The sequence below is a fragment of the Hypomesus transpacificus genome, chromosome 21 (assembly GCF_021917145.1).
Source record: "Hypomesus transpacificus isolate Combined female chromosome 21, fHypTra1, whole genome shotgun sequence".
Classification (NCBI taxonomy): domain Eukaryota; kingdom Metazoa; phylum Chordata; class Actinopteri; order Osmeriformes; family Osmeridae; genus Hypomesus; species Hypomesus transpacificus.
The window spans coordinates 2,609,115-2,625,549 of NC_061080.1; the positions used below are offsets into that span (position 1 = coordinate 2,609,115).

At 40.7% G+C, this 16,435-nt stretch overlaps 3 protein-coding genes and 1 long non-coding RNA gene across 4 annotated transcripts; 3 read left to right on the forward strand and 1 right to left on the reverse strand.

Moving 5' to 3' along the window:
• The first annotated feature begins 1,173 nt into the window (after positions 1-1,173).
• On the forward strand, positions 1,174-2,464 carry LOC124483561. The gene is made up of 2 exons (XR_006957866.1): positions 1,174-1,389; positions 1,735-2,464. It is a non-coding gene; the product is annotated as an uncharacterized LOC124483561 (long non-coding RNA).
• A 165-nt stretch (positions 2,465-2,629) lies between these two features.
• Positions 2,630-5,471, forward strand: si:ch211-243a20.4. The gene is made up of 6 exons (XM_047043988.1): positions 2,630-2,849; positions 3,300-3,566; positions 4,022-4,143; positions 4,408-4,551; positions 5,125-5,235; positions 5,321-5,471. Exons 1-6 carry the CDS (start codon positions 2,756-2,758, stop codon positions 5,381-5,383), a joined length of 801 nt encoding a protein of 266 aa, XP_046899944.1. The 5' UTR covers positions 2,630-2,755; the 3' UTR covers positions 5,384-5,471.
• A 789-nt stretch (positions 5,472-6,260) lies between these two features.
• On the forward strand, positions 6,261-9,954 carry f8a (coagulation factor VIII associated). The gene is made up of 12 exons (XM_047044132.1): positions 6,261-6,367; positions 6,803-6,849; positions 6,940-7,012; positions 7,308-7,467; positions 7,575-7,643; positions 7,867-7,987; positions 8,162-8,254; positions 8,401-8,465; positions 8,699-8,780; positions 9,049-9,095; positions 9,286-9,341; positions 9,443-9,954. Exons 1-12 carry the CDS (start codon positions 6,309-6,311, stop codon positions 9,522-9,524), a joined length of 954 nt encoding a protein of 317 aa, XP_046900088.1. The 5' UTR covers positions 6,261-6,308; the 3' UTR covers positions 9,525-9,954.
• Positions 9,955-9,992: 38 nt separating this feature from the next.
• emp1 (epithelial membrane protein 1) lies at positions 9,993-13,506 on the reverse strand. Its single transcript, XM_047044133.1, has 5 exons — positions 13,406-13,506; positions 12,403-12,482; positions 12,025-12,127; positions 11,480-11,620; positions 9,993-10,998 (listed from the first exon to the last, which is right to left on the reverse strand). Exons 2-5 carry the CDS (start codon positions 12,475-12,477, stop codon positions 10,832-10,834), a joined length of 486 nt encoding a protein of 161 aa, XP_046900089.1. The 5' UTR covers positions 12,478-12,482; positions 13,406-13,506; the 3' UTR covers positions 9,993-10,831.
• Between the last annotated feature and the right edge of the window lie 2,929 nt (positions 13,507-16,435).

Here is a 16,435-nt window from a genome sequence, read left to right on the forward strand (position 1 = left end):
AAGATTGTCATTTAATTGGCTGAAGTGGCAGTCGGAAACACTCCGTGAATCTTGACTGCAGAAAGAGAGCTGTAGTCTGACACGGTAAACTACTAAATACGCCCGGAAATAATAAAGCCTCATATTAGTATTTCGTTTGGTCTCAGCATTGATATTTTGGACCCTTTTGTGCTTTGTAGGTAGGAAAATGTCACCCAAAAATAAGAGATGTATAGCCTATCAGAATTTTTTTCACCATCCAGAGAGTAAGTAGGTAAGGTCGTTGTTAGTTAGCTAGTGGAAAACTAGCTACCCACACAGTGCAAACCTGCTAGCCTTACATCGCCACCCACTCTACGATGGAAACATGTTTTGAAAGTTGTTAGAGTAGTAGAGCATGTAACTTGCTTGTATTAAATCTATCCCTAGCGTCTGCAATCTTTCGACCAGTGTGTTAGCAGCAGCTGGTCTTGTTGAAGCCAGAAGGATAAAGCTATAATCTACCCACATAATGGGACCGTGCTATTTTAGCCCAGTACCAACAGGCTAGCAACTCAAAAGTGATATTAATTGGTAATAAGTAGGCCTATATGATCCCTTTGATAGTAATATCCCTATAATCTCGACAAATGTCAGCAGTCAACTAAGCATGGTTAGTGTCTGTATTAAATTAATGAATTACTGTGCAGGAAAAACGGCACCCTGAAGCTACAGATGTAGAGCAGGTTGGTGATGAATCAGCATCAGGTGAGAAGTTGAATTGTCCGCTTTGGTAAAGATTGCATTAAATTGCTGTTTTTTAAGGGATGTTTAGACAATGTTACCCATGAATGTTATCATTCACACTTATACTTGTAGGTAATAAAAAAGGTATAAATATAAATCATTATTTCATTGCTTAGAAGTGATGTAGGCCTAGTACAGCTCCATAAAACTAGCCTAGTTCCTGTGATGTGGATTGTTATCAGCTTGGTCCTTTTGATTGTCTGTGTGCTGGCCTTCATTCTTGTTTTCAGACATTGGTGAGTGGTTTAAAGAATTGTTTTTGTCAGAAAAAAAATTGTACCAGAAAGGAATATCTCTTGTATGGACATTTGAATGCAAAATCGTTGTAATATATAATTGTTTTAAATGTTTGTTCCTATATGCACAACACAGATTGCAGCTCAGGGTTATTGTGTCCTATACTCTCTCACCTCAACCCTCTGCTTCAGTTTATGCTGTGAGTATATAGTATGTCTTCTGGACATTCAATTGCATCAAGTAAAGAAGAGGGGAAGAACTTAAAGGAAACTCAAATTCAACCAAAACCACAAATGTGCTCTGATGAGCCAGTATTCATTTCCTCTTACATGCTTTCACCCTTCATAAATGGAAATATTTTTCTTGGCCTATACGATGCCGTGTACGGTAAGGTTTAAGATCAATAACACTAACTATTTACACTTTCCAGATATGTATTTATCCCAGTCAGTGTAAATTACTGTAGTTTATCTTTTATTTTGATACAGCTGTCTTGAATGTCTTTGGGCACCACCTCAATCCTCCAAACGGAAGAGGAAACTTGTGTTGGGGGAGCCAGCGAAGTTTCATTTATGAGCTGGCAGAAGTTTATACTACAATACTCAATACAAGTAGCCCCATTAGGAATTTGGTCCCTTGGGCTAACGTTGGCAACATGCTACACAGAATCCTCTTCCCAGTTAACACCAGCAGTTTAAGGGTCATTTATGTACTTTCTTGCTGTTCTTTTAGAATTTGGGACCTCAAACACAGACCATCTATGAGGTGCTGCATCCGGTAGCAGCCACAAACTCCAACGGTCGTATATGAAAGGCAAAGATGAAGTCAAGAGGCTAACGGATTGGTCAGTAGGGAAAGACTTTACTGGAAGTTCAATCCATGAGGGGGGACTACTTTTTTCAGGCCAGAGCAACTGCCTTTCAAAATTCCTGTGCCCCTCCCTGGTGGTGATGAAGAACTAAGAGGAATCAGCCATGTTGCGGTATTTTGCAAATGTGTGCGTTTCATCATCATCTTGTTGTACTTGCTGCAAAATATATTTTTTACTGTTGCTTGCTTTTTTTACAGGTACACTTGCACTCATGTTGTTTAATTGTAACTTGCTTAACTACATGCTCTTACAGTTCTTCCCTTACGCACTTATTTTTGGTTCATGTTTTGGCTACCCGCAATGTTTTGGGGATATCTTGTTATCAGTGACGTATGCACTTTAAAAAGCTCTCTCTTGGAAGTCGTTTTGGATAAAAGCATCTGTTACAAGAATAAATGTAAATCTGCATCTCTACATCCTCTGTACCAATGCAAGTAAACATTGTTGACTTCTATCCATCTGCTGTTTTAAGAAAAATGTGTACTCTGTTGTAAAATATAATATACTTTACACCAGAAACAATTTCAGTCTACACAATTTTGAAAGCTGAGTTTCTAGGCCCACTCTGTTCAAATAAAACATGTACCCTTATCTATTCCCTTCCTTGTGTGATTTTTTTATTGTGTCATGTCAGTAGAGGGGGATTTTCAGATCTAAGGAACAAAAATTAAACAATACTTCTTCTTGCTTGTTGCAACAACAAAAAAACACTGGACAACATCTTCAGGAAGTAGATTGGTAAAAATCAGGAAGTCCATTGCAATTCTTTAGAGGAATCAGATCAACACAAACTACATTCTGGGAACTCCAGATCATATCCATTTGACAGCTTGGGGTGAAATCCTCCTTTTATCTCTCTCACACACACACACACAAACTGTCATGAGAATAGAGAAAATCGAAAGTCTTTACAAAATGTTAATTCGGGTGGTTGGACTTATGTTGGTTTTGATATGTTCTGGAAGTCAAGCTCAAGGTAAGACACCTCAATCTTTTTCTAGTGACAAGCATGTGTGAAAAGCTTTGGAGGGAGGATTTTTGATTTCATTTTACAACTAGAACACAGATCTTGTGATTTGTATGACTTGTTACAAGTCTTAAAACAACATAACACGGGTACCCATTTAGAGGGTGTGCTTTAATTTAGTTACAGATAAAATTATCCATGTCAATCAATAAAGCCACTCCACTCTACTATAGACCACCCTGAACTAATTTATTCCAAATTGTTTGGAATGAAACGGTACCTTTTCATGTCAAATGTAGGAGGTATAAAAATTATAGGACTCACTAGACTATCACAACAAAGGAAAAATGTGTTTTTAAGATTTTAGTTTATGGTTGTGACTCTTGTATGTAAGACATGCATACATACTTGGCTAGTGTAAATGCAACCAATGAACAAGAATATTGTTTGTGCGAACAGGGACAGTCTTCACCATGAAGAACAGGGTGATGGTGGTTGTATCAGGGGAAAAAATCAACCTTGAATTCACTTTGACTGTACCAGCCAGAGACAATTTAACCCAAGGCCGTTGCTTCGACCCAGACGGAAAGCCCATATACACCTTTACTGTGCACCCTGCTCTCCAAAAGGTCGTTCACCGGACAACAAGCATTGCATTTGAGAAGTCTGGACAGTACAACTGCCAGTTCAAAGAAAGCAAAGTGTACTTTGTTGTCTTGGTGAAAGGTGAGTTTGAGGAAAGTAATGTTGAAGTGAGATTATGGTAGAAGCCTTCGACGACGCACTGTACATGAAGGAAGATGTTACCCATTAATTGAACAGTTATCTTGTCCTGTGAGCTCTTGATAGGAAGGTGAAGGCCTGCATAATTCTATCTTCCGTTGTAAATAACAGGGTGACAGAAAGGATATTCATTCATCGCTCGGAACTATGCATACATTGTTATGCACTCTAGGTCAAACATTTCTTCTTTTTTTTTACCATTAGTACTTCACTCCAGTAAATAATTTGAATCACCAGTCTAATAATTCATTATCTATTTGATCAATTTCATCATGGCACATTCAGATTTAGACCATATAGACCACAGTATGTTGTTTTAAAGGGTTGGGTGGCATTAGGGTGGGGGTTGTGTCTATTGATTGGCAGCTTGTGTTGACGCTGTGTTTTGCCTGCCCCAGAGGAGGCTTACAGGAAGCCCGAAGGACATCTCCCTGTGACAGTCATTGTGTTAGCGACTCTCGACTCAGCCCTCCTGATCTTCAGTGTGCTGGGTTCCATATACATCTTCAAAGGCCACCGGGTGAAACAGGCTCGGTTTGGGTGTATGTGTGTGTGTGAGAGAGAGAGAGAGAGAGACAGAGAGAGAGAGAGAGAGAGAGAGAGAGAGAGAGAGAGAGAGAAAGAGAGAGAGAGAGAGAGAGAGAGAGAGAGAGACTAGATATCTAGTCAGTAGGAACATTTCACAGCCAAGTCTGAACCATTTCTCAGAATAGTTTTAAAATCCCTTCCAGCTTTTGCAGCTCAGTGTTCTGATGTTCCGTGTTCCCTTACCTCTCGTTCACAGTGTCAATTCAATGCGAGGCACCAAAGACATGCGAGAAATGGTGAAAGGGATAAGGAGCAGGTGAAAAAGGAGAGGAAAAAGAGGAAGAAAGGGGGGGTTAGTACACAAGTAGAGAGAGCCGAAACCTCCGCTGCAGTTTATGCTGTAAGTACACAAGTATATCTGCAAGAAAAAGTGACTGGTCCACATTCAATTGCATCAAGTGGAAAGAACTGTCTGACATATAATAGGAAGCCAATCCTCGCGGGGGGGCTTCTTGTGGCAGTGTTCTTGTGCAATATACAAAATAAGGAAGTGTGCTTTGGTGTGTTCAGTTTACCTATACATTTGGACTTTTTCATGCTCTTTGTTATCATTGCCTTTAATATAAAAGGGTTATAAATCTATCACACACAAGTTTCCACTTAGAATATATGTTTCTATCCCAAGCAAACTATTTCCGTCAGTGTGAATTATTTAATGCCATGATTTTGTAACACGTGTTTTCCCTGTCTTGAAAAGGGTATTTTGATCATTGTGTCAACACGATAAATGTGCAAGAGGAAACTTGTGTCAGGGGAGTTGGTGAACACTTCCTTTTTGAGCTGGCTGCAGTTTGTGTGTGTTTTCATTATAAGTAGCCCCATTAGGAATTTGATCCTTGCCACACAGAATCCTCTGCCCAGTTAACATGGGCAAGTACAGTGTCATGTATGTACATTCTCGCTGTACTTTCAGAGTTTGGACCCTCAAACAATTTCTGTCTATGAGGATCTGCACCCAGAAGCAGCAAAGTCTAACAATCAAGAGAAGAAAGTAAAGAAAAAGTCAAAACAGTTGGACAAATTGGTTAGTGTGAACTTTTTTTTGAAGAATTTTTGCTTTGGTTGTTAATGTTTGTTACTTACCTCTCTGCAACTGTCCTCAACTACAGGTGGAGATAAAGGCTCAAGAGGAAGTGGATGGAGATGTTGAATGTGTCTATGAAAACTTTTAGTTTTTAGATAGTATTTGTAAATACGTGTCCTTTACTTATCAATGTGTTATCTGTACAAAAGAAAATAAATGTATTTGTCAAACGGCCACCTGCTGATTGAATGGTAACTGATAACTGACACTTATCTAAAGCAGCACACATCAAACACAAAAAACATAAATTCATCCTTATACAATGCAGTGATTGTGACAATTTCAGAGTTTTTTTGTTATTTTATGTTTTCACGGCTGAGTTCTAGGTCCTCCCCTTTAAAACATGTAAACCAATGAAGTCACTGCTAATACCTGCGCGAAGCCCGTCACAATGTGCCCTCCTAAGTGAAAGAGTGGATGGAACAAGGAGGTGAAAGGTTTGAGGTGAAACATTTGTATTCATTGCAGCCATTTGTTTGGGCAGAGAGTGTGTTTTTCAGATATGAGAGGGGAAGTGGTGTGGAATATGGTTGATTTGGGCACAAATTTATTTAAGGTCTGGTGGTAACTGCTCAGTATTGTGATGGTGTGTGTGCTATTTATGGGCAGTTAGAAACTATGAGCCATATATTGTTGGCATGTGAGTTTGAATATGTAGAGAGAACTGTGCTCTGGGCTTAGGGTTGAGGTGTCATGGTGAAACTGGAATTTAAGGGGTTTACTGAGTGAAAGGTTTGGTGGTAGGGAGGTATCTAGGGCTATTTTCTCCTTCCTTCGGGAATCTGGGGTGGGATGTATATTTATTTATTTATTGTGTAGATTTTTTGGCTCTATTTTGAGATTTGAGTGTCCTTGGCTTTACTCTCCTAACCCGTAGGTGGCGGTAAAGCAACTCACTGAAATGTGTTGCAATCTGCGATTAAAACCAAAAGACAAAGAAGAAGAAGAAACGTCCTTATTGGCCCTTTTAGTCTTTACTTCCTTGTTGGCTTGTTGACGTTTATATTTTGATCATGGCAGCGGAGGGGGATTTTCTGATGAGATATAGAGCAGTGTCTAATAAATTAAAAAAGTAAGGCTTTCATGGCGCTTCTCATATGTTGTATCGTGAACGTTAGGAATTAATCGTGCGTATTCGTCTTGGTTGCATGTCAAGCTGGCCTAATTTATCTTGATTATATGAGCTAACAGCTAGCTAAGTACTGAACGGGTAGCTAGCTGTCTATCACGAGCCTAAATACATAATAACATACTGTATTAGTAGCTAGACAGCAACCGTTAGCTAGCTAGCTAGAGCTAATGCTTTTGATAACAAATATGATTAACATGCGGTAATTAACATGATGTGCTACTATCTTTCTTGCTCAAATGCAGGCTAGTTAAAGTGTATTGGTTTTTGGTGAAAGCTGTAGTTGGCTCAGTCACCTTGATAACTAGCAAGCTATTTGGCGTTGAACCATACTGAAAAATGTCCCCCCCCCCCCCCTCTCTCCCTCTAATTAAAAAGACGTTTCCTTCGGAAGCCAAATGTAGCAGAAGCAAGCGAGCAGTTTGGTGAGTCAAAGTTACCTTCAGGAATAATGCTTGATTGTCAAGATAAGGGAAGACATTAAAATACATCGAATTATTCTTTTTTCTATTTAGGTCAGTTGGCTAAAGAGCTAAAGCAACAGGACTGCCTACAGTATGCAGCTTTCTGTAATCTTGCAATGGCTCGGTAAGTAGTCAGCAACGAATTTGCTGAATTTGCTGCCATGTTGTGTATCCCTTCAAGACAATTATATAATTGAGTCATTTAAGAACTCAATCATGAGTGGTTTTAATATGGCAAATAATTTACACATTTTGGTAAAAAAAAATTGTAAAGATGATTCTGCTGTGTTACACTGATATGCAATATCATGGGTAGCAAATATGGATGGATGACAGAAATGATTGGTTCATACAATTATTATACATATATTTAAATTCATTCCAACTCCTTGCATCTTGTTCCCATTTGAACCCCACAGGTGTGAGCAGACTCTGTTTAATGCCCCTGGGGAGGCCCTGGCTCTCACGGATGCAGCCCGCCTCTTCCTCTCCTCTGAGCGGGAGAATAGGGCACTCCAAGCCCCAGGCTTCGACGAGCACCTGCAGGCCGCCCTTAACTGCTACAGCTTTGCTATTAAGGTGAGGTTTCCCTATCCTCTTACGTTTCCTGGTGCCTTTTTTTCCCCTTTCCCCTACATTTCTCCAGAGAAAGTAGTTTAATGCTGTGTTTCACAAATTTCTTTCAGGTGTACATCGAGATGAACCAGCCAGTAATGGCCGCTAGCCTATCTCTGGAACTTGGCAACGCTCTCAAGGTAGGGGAACCAGACAGATCAGAAAGTACTGGCACGGCCCGTCTTCATCTTTGCCCAGTCTGTGTAGTTAATGAATGCCATATGAACTATTTATTTCTCTCTCGATCTTTTTTTAAAATTCATCCATGTCTGTCTCTTTTGGCATCCATCTGTTTGTCTCATCTCTCTCTCTCACTCATTCCCTCTCTCTCTCTCCCTTCGACACACACACTGTCATCTAAAGGAGATGAACAGACCGGGGGAGGCTATAGTTCATTACCAAAGGGCTGCAGAGTTGCAGACACAGACTCCCATAGAGGCTCTGTTGTCTATGGGGGAAATGGCCACCTGCAAGATTCTCACCCGTAAGTGCAGCCTAATGTTTATCTCATCAGGAAACACACGGTTATCACACTCCTGCATCTGTGTGCGGAAGTGTTTTGTGTGCGTGACTTGATGTACGGACGTCAGTCTTTTCGTATTTCGTAAGCAGTCTAATACAGCGTGTGGGTTTGGTTCATTTGAACCCCGCTTGGCAGGTGACTATGACGGTGCGCTGTCCGTCCTGACGGAGATGCAGCTCATGTGTCAGGAGAGGGGACTGCAGCTGCCCGGCACAAACACCCCCGTCGGTAAGGCACCAATGAGCCAGCCCATTTTTCCTCTCAGCCATAAACTGGAATTTTCGAAATGGAAACCACCAAATCTAGACATACATTCTAGACCGTGAGTTCTTCAGTTCTCAGCTGTAATGCCCTCTCTTGTCACACCCTCTCAGGTGCCTTTCTGGACATTGTGGCTAAGTGTGAGATCTCCAGAGTCTTTTTGCTGATGCTTCTGGAGGTAAGCCCAGAATAGCACCATGTTGTAGTTATTACTAATAGGATTGTAGTGAAGTGAAAGTTGCATGTATTATAATGCATTCATTTAGTGGACATTTGCTACCAACACGATATACGGGAGAAGGATTTGAACCTGTGACTTCTTGATCTGCAGTGAAATGCTATTCACTCCACAGCTATACATATTAGTGGATCACTGATAAGTTGTGCTCATTGAGTCCTGTGTTCCTGCAGCCCCCGCCTCAGAAGCTGTTACCAGAGCACGCCCAGACCCTGGAGAGATATGCCTGGGAGTCCTTTGACCCCCACAGTCAGGGTAAAATACCCTGAATACTAATTAACTTTCAATCAAAACATTTTAAGAGGCAGTCATATATCCAGGCCTTTTCCCACTAATTTTCAACTAATAATATCCTATTTCAACTCAAAAGTTCCACGTTAAAATAAATATAAATAATGTACCTAAATGTATCATTTTTATACTCTGACTATTAAAACAAATGGCAGATTGAAAGTTCTTTAATATTGCGATTATTGTTCTTTAATTTTCATGAAATGTTCCCATGTCTTGTTCTTCCCCGTAGTGACCTTCCTACCTGAGAATGTTTTCCTGCTCCTGCAGTCTGTTGTGGTAAGTGGCCTAGCCTGTAACCTGGATGGTTGTGTATGGATGAACAAAATAGACTTTCTATCTGGGAATGGATCCATTCCTTTAATCTTAAGGTTACATAGAAACAGCTGTACCGGCTATACAGTTGTTGTCATTCAGACATTATCATCCTTATACAGACATGGTGAGTCACCATAAAACTGTGTTGCAGATGGCCTGCCAGGAGAAAGACACAGAATCCCTCAAGTCTCTACAAACCGAACTATGGTGAGAGTTCAATAATCATCATTAATTTGCAACTGTTCCTTTTTAACTACTTAGCTAGATGTTGTTATTTATTTCCACTCTTCTGCGTTCTTCTTCTTCAGGCCACTTCTCTCTACAGAGCAGAACCACCTTCTCCACCTAGTGGTTCAAGAGAGGATCACCCCCTCTGGGCAGGGAATTTAGGATGGTACAGGCCAGTTAGTCACTCACACCCCTTTGGAATTGCACATAGTGGGACATTCCTTCCTGCCTTGGTCTGTTCTAGGGCCTCATGTTTTAAAGGCGTGTTGCATCCATGACTACAATGTTCTGTAACTTCTTTCTTTTTTACGTTTAGGTTTAAGGCGTAGGCATACGTCATGAATTCGTATTTGATGTATTGCTATGTCTCTCAAAAGTCACTGGATTGCTATTGGTATTCTTGTGTTCATTCATGTGCACAAATGTATTTATTTATGAGATTATTTCGATAGAACTGTTTTGATTTTAGAACTGAACTGTTAAGTGATAATTCTTTTGGTTAAGTTTTTATTTTTGGTATGACATGGCTTGAGTTCCATTGTAATGACAAAAACCCACGACTGAATATTAATAAACGGTGGTATTACAAACACTTGTTATTCTCTGTACCTGATTACTTAAGTTCACTTGTACAAGTATATGTACTTTAATATGATAGCAGCCAACCAAAACACAGAATCAGACATGGTAAAAAATCACATAGGATACAAATGTTAAAACAATGCAAAACAAAACAATGGTTATAATGTACTTCGATGATATGAAAATGTATATGATTACTTCAATAAAAAATGTTAAACAACAAAGATTAAAATACATTTTTCCTGGGAAGGAAAGCTTCTTATTGTTTTTCTTCTGATCGTTCAAGTACTGTTCACAAGATGTTATCAGAAGATGTTTTGTTTGCCCTATAATACAGGATATGTTCACCCTTTACTCTCTTGTTTGTCCATGCAATGAAGTTAAATATTTGTATATAAAATATAAAAGCACCAAATATTTCATGTCCAACAACATGCTTGTTGCATGCATCACTCATTTCCCATTGCCCCTCCCCCTGTCCCATACCATTATCCCTCAAAATAAAAATAAAAAACTTAAAACAGAACCTGCGTTTTCTCTGAAGGCTTTGCAGCAATACAAGGTTTTCGTTTTTATATGCCTTGCCTACACTGCAAATAACTGCTGCAAAGCATTTAGGGAAAACTTGACATAAAAAAATTACCTCTCCTCCTCACCTCATCTCTATTCCTTCTCTTAGGGAAACAACATGTGAGAGCCCTCCCCTCAGGCCACCTCCTCTAATGTTGGGAGAGACGGGCCCAAAGACAGACGCCAGAGATCCAGGACGAAACTCTTGATTCAACTCTTCTCTCCATGCTTCCCACCCACTCCATCCCCATATCTGATGTAACAACACTCCTGTGTATCCCCCTCCTCCCCTTCAGCCTTCTTCCCTCCCCTCCTTTTCACTCGCTTTTCTTGCGCAGAACCACATAGACTACGCCCAGGAGGAAGGTGAAAACGAAGGAGACCCAGGCCAGGATGAAGGAGTGTCCGTACCAGCCAGGACCCTCCTCCCTATTATGGTGGAACTGGGCCGTGTAGATGGAGGCGGCGATCATTATACACAGACCTGGAGGTGGGGGAGGAGAAAGAGATTGAGGAGGTGACGGGAGGACAATAAGATCAACGGAGGGACAAAAAGAGAAGGGGGGGGGGAGAAGGAAGAAGAGGAGGTGACACAGTCGAGATGGAGGTGGACACGTCTTGGCATTAGAAGGTTAGAATGAGCATATCTTGAAAGCTCTTACAACAAAGTTATACCAATTCCCAAATAAATCATCATAAATGTGCAGGTATTGCAGCTATGAAATATTTTGCTTGGTGCAACACTTGATTAAGGATTCAGTGACTTCAACTGTATTTGTACCAGACCAAAGTCACTGTCAACTGCGTTGATACTAGTGAAAAATTGTCATTTTTTTGCTCAACTAAGAACAGTACCTCAATGACAAAAAAAATTGTCATGTCAGCCATATTAAAATATTTCTATTAGTACATTTAAAAAAAACGAGTATCGGCCATTTTGTTTTAAGGTGCCATTGTAGACTCACACGAGACGAGCTGTAGGACTCCGGAGAAGGTGAACCTCTGGCCCTTGCTCAGGGTGAAAAGCTGGGCAACAAACACAAACAAAGACAGGATGGAGAAGATACAGGCGAGCACAGTGCCGGCCTGCACTGCCTGCAGGTAGTCTGTAGAGGGCGACAGAGAGAAGAGGGTTCAATAAGAAGTTGGTGGAACAGACCTGTCATTTATAAGACAACTGGGTCCTAAATTTACTTACGTCACAAGCACACCTGTTTACACACTACCTATAACATATATGTCACACAATGACTTGCGTAAATCACAATTTGACTATTGCCCTCCCTAATATCTTAAGTCTAGTCTTAAATTTAGTCTAATCTTTTTCAGTCTAGACTATAGGGTCTTACCAACCAAGTATTACCCTAAACTAATAAGCCGACTAAAAGTAATGACAAATCAGTTATACAGTCCTCTATTTCTTTTCATTTCCTCTCTTTCTTCAGTGTACCTTACAGCTACAAACCAAAGAAGCAGCGATGTGTGAACCCATGCCCTGGAGGTACAGTACCTTCAGGGTAGCCTTGCTTCAGGTTGGTGTAGTGCCAGACAGAGTCTGTCTGTTCCCACTGGCCCCACACGTCTGTGGAGACTGTGTTTGTGAACCACCAAGCCTGAGAAAACAGGAGACACTCCGTTCTAATCCATTTGTTAGCTTGTTTCCCCTCTCTTTCTGACATGGTGCACAATGGACGGCCATTTGTGCACCCAGTTTGGCAAGTTTGGGCCCCTGTTTGGGAACCGACACTTTCATAAAATGTGTAATGGTGTTTGAGGTGTGTGGAGTTATGTAATGTGCCAATCCAATCTCTTATTGTGTATATTAGTATACTTGCCTTAATTTACTGACTGTAGGGAACAGAAAGTGGGAGTGTCCTGATCTACTTACATTGTCAACGGTGGCAACCAAGAGAAGGATGATGGTGGTAATATGAAGAAGAATAATTCCACCCAAAACCAACATTGTGACTGACAGCAAAAGATATCAGGAATTAGAGGAAGGATAGACAATGTTTTTGTATTACACAGGCTTATGTAACGGTTTTTCAGACAAGAGGATGTGAGGTAACTGCTGTTGACGCAGCTATTGTAAATGGCCACAGTGCCTTTAAAAAAGAAAGGGCGAAACGGGGAAAGTCCAAACCCGTCTTGTAAGGTTCTCTAAAAACACTATATTTGAGTAGCGGCATGCATGGACCATCTGCTACATGACAACTCCCCCTCGCAGTTCCAAACACCGCGGTGGATTCCCCCTGAGCGCAATACTTCAAAAGCCAACAGGGAGTTCAAATATGTGTTTTATGTTGGCCACATATCACCAAATCGGACCGTAAAAGCAACGACACATTTTTGTTTACCATGATAAGCAATGTTTCATCAGGAGCGTCAACCTTAAAATCATTCAGAGCTAGTAAGAAGTTTATTGAATACTTAAAATGATAGCTGTTTTCAAAAACTTGGAAGAGCAGTTACTAATATAATGATGTAGGCCTCATCAAAACATGTAAAAGTGTTCAAGTCGCAACTTCTAGTATGCAAAATGCAACTTTTGCCTCCGTTAGTCAAGACCATTGCTGGGATATAAGAAAAGAGCGCGAGAAAACAACGAGAGAATATGGGTTGTCTAAAATATGATAAGGCTATTTAGCAATGTTATCTGTAATCTGTTGCAATGTAATTTTCTGTAAATCCGTGCAAAAGAACTAAATTATTTGACATTACTGGCGCGCGCAAAAGTGACATCCATGTATTTCTTCTAAGCTTCAATTTCACTGTTCTAACAAAACATATTTTACATTTTTCGTCCATTATACATTCTAAGACACACTCAAGACAAATGTAAACTGCATTCAGTGTTAAACAAAACTAAACAAAATGTTAACTGATATTACCTGTAAGAAGTTTTACGCACGCGAGATATTTGGAATCTGAAAAACTGTAGACCCACCCAGCGTCGAATTCATAGTCTACACATCACCCTTTCCCCCCTCTCCTCTCCAGCCCCTTCCCTCCCTTTCCCTTCCCAAACCCCACCCATATCCTTAACTTTTCAGAGTAGACAAATGGCCAACGTTTACCCTGTCAAAACTCTAGTTGGACCACAGAGGATTGATTTCTGAGGGGATTTATTGTTTGATCAACGTATAGGCCTACGTCTATGGTATTATATTATTGAAATAATTATAGGACAATGCATCCTAATAAGTGCAGCATATTACAGCATATAATTGTTCAGTCATTTACTGCTCACACCGTATATAAGTCTATGGTTACACCCGAAATCTCCACGCCCATTCTCCAATGTAATTAGTTTTATGTGTCTCTCTTTCCTGAATATCGGTTTTTTCTTTGACATAGAGATTTTTGCCATATGTCCCAAACATTACAGTAACATAAATTGAACATTATAATGTATGAGTTTTCTATATACAGTATACACACCACCAAGTTTGGTCTCAAGAACTAATAAACAAAAGGTAACATATTATGCAAAAAATGCAACAAAGTGCGCCAACTTTGAATAATCAACAATCACAGCTGTTGGGGTCACATTCCATTTGTTTTTGGATTGATGTGAAGAACAATTCCAGTTTTGATCTCAGCTGTTTTTTCTTGTAATGTTTTTCCCCAAAGTCGTTTTTTTTTAATGAGCAACGCAAATGAAAAACAAGTTGGTGTGCTGATAGTGTGATTTCGTGTTTCCTACAGAATTGCATGTCCCCCTCCCCCCCATGTACAGCACAGGACATATACACACCCATTAAAAACACATCAAAGTAACAAAACAATAATAATAACAAAATCATCTTTGAGTCATCTCAAGATCATTTATAGGCTTCAAAAGGGTCATGACCTCATACCCCATGGACCCAACCGTCCATCGTGAAGATTGTTCACATTCCATGAGGAGGACGTGACCAATTTCCTAGTTAAAAGATGTCATTAAAGCCAGTCTCTAATCAACAAAAACACAAGACCTCGAGGAAGTCATGTGTCCTCAACTGAACGTTCATGACCTGATAACAATAGTCTGCCTTCTTTCTAAAACTTGAGTATTTCATGATGGACTTTTAGTCGATCAATTTACGTATATCTAATTAAGTTCTGTGGGGTGCTGGATCAGACATGGATCCAATTGAAGCTCTGGTTCATATCTTTATAAACCATGGTCGGCAGATTTTGCGTTACATTTTACTGTTAAGTATCTTATCAGTGAAAGCCTCTCCTCAACCACACAACATATCGTATCATAGAGAGTTAAGGTTAGCAGGCCCTTCCAAACGAGAACATCCTTGTTTACTAGAAAGAACGGGAAAGGACATCCCCCCTTTATTGTTGTTCTCCTTGCAGATTTCCCAGCATCCTCTCTGCCTCTGTCCCACCTCCCCTTGGATTGTGGCGTCTCTCTGAAGACCACAAGGAGGACGTGGTCTTGAGTTACAACAGATGCTTTGTCCTCCTGGGGGTACGCGCCACGATGAATAGACACGCTCTGCTTCCTGTTGCCACTCGAAAGACACACCCGCCCCACACACGTGTTGGTGTGAAGCTGCACCACAGGCTACATTTCATCTGTATTCTCTCACACCAAATGGGTGTTATCAATTATCGCAGGAACCTCACGAATATGTGTGTTTTTTGTTGTTGTTGTGTGTCATAGCCATCCTGTATGGCCGTTGTTGTTCCGGAACGTTGAGGTAGAACTCTTGGTTCTGTTCACGCTTTTTCAGAGGGGGGACTATATCCTTCAGCAGGGGTATTTTTCCCTGGTGAGGGCCTACCACTATCTTTAGTTGCCCTCAAATGTTGTGCAGTTGGGGTTTATTTAGAGACTTTAGGAACTTTGATAGGGCCCAGTGGACTGACTACAAATACAGTGTATTGTGCGTTTTAACAGTCAGAGCTTTGCTGGTGACCTAAACCCATTTGTAACACTGGTAGGATTGGGGGTTGTTTGTTGGGCCATTTGACTGACTAATGCTTCTCACTTCTGCCTTCTCCTCGGTGAATGCCTGACCTCCTTATGTATGCTTCAAAGCACTGCTGGTTCTTCACCCAAACCGCTTCGGAATCAGTGGTGTTCCATGTTTCTCACTACCTGTGAGTTAAAAGAGAAGGTAATCAATTAAACCACAATTGAAACCCTTGGGTTGAGTTTCAGAAGAGCAAAATTGCATTCAATACTTTTGGTCCAGGCAATTTGAACAATAATATCTGTATATTTTATTTACATTGAGACATTTGTAGTACATTTCAAGGACGGTAAAATGAAATGGTTGATATAATCTTCTTTCTTTCTTACATTGCACCTACATCCGATCCAAAGAGAAGGTTGTCTCCTACCCATCTCAAATCCCTAACCCGCCAGCACCCAAACACCCACTAGCCCAACATCCGAGTTAGTAAGTGGATCTCTTGACCCTTGACCTCTGGTGTCCCCCCCCCCCCACACACACACACACTCTCACCCTTCTCCTATGGCAGCTGCCACCAGACACCTTGTCCTGTGTGTAGCTGTTAACAACGATACCGAAAGTCACCCGACACTTTGCCACATTTCATGTAGTTGCTTGTCGCCCTGAATCCCCAAAGCATGCACATTCACACCACAAAACCCACCCACTATAACGTTCTTTCATTTATTCCACAAGCCATTCCTCATAAGCCTTATGAGTGATCGTCTCTATTTTTGCAGTTCTCTTATAACTAAAATCTCCCCAGAGAATATTCTTACTTTAGAGTCAATTTAACAGAGGCTAGGGTTATCTATCTATTTCAGGTTGAACACTTAAATTGCCTTGCAGCAAGGGACACGCGCACACGTTGTTAGACGACGGTGCGTTCGTAAAATGCTTCCTGTTGTGTTATTATTTTGTGACTGTCGGGAATAGACGTTCCCAAGTATGCAATTGGCTTATGTG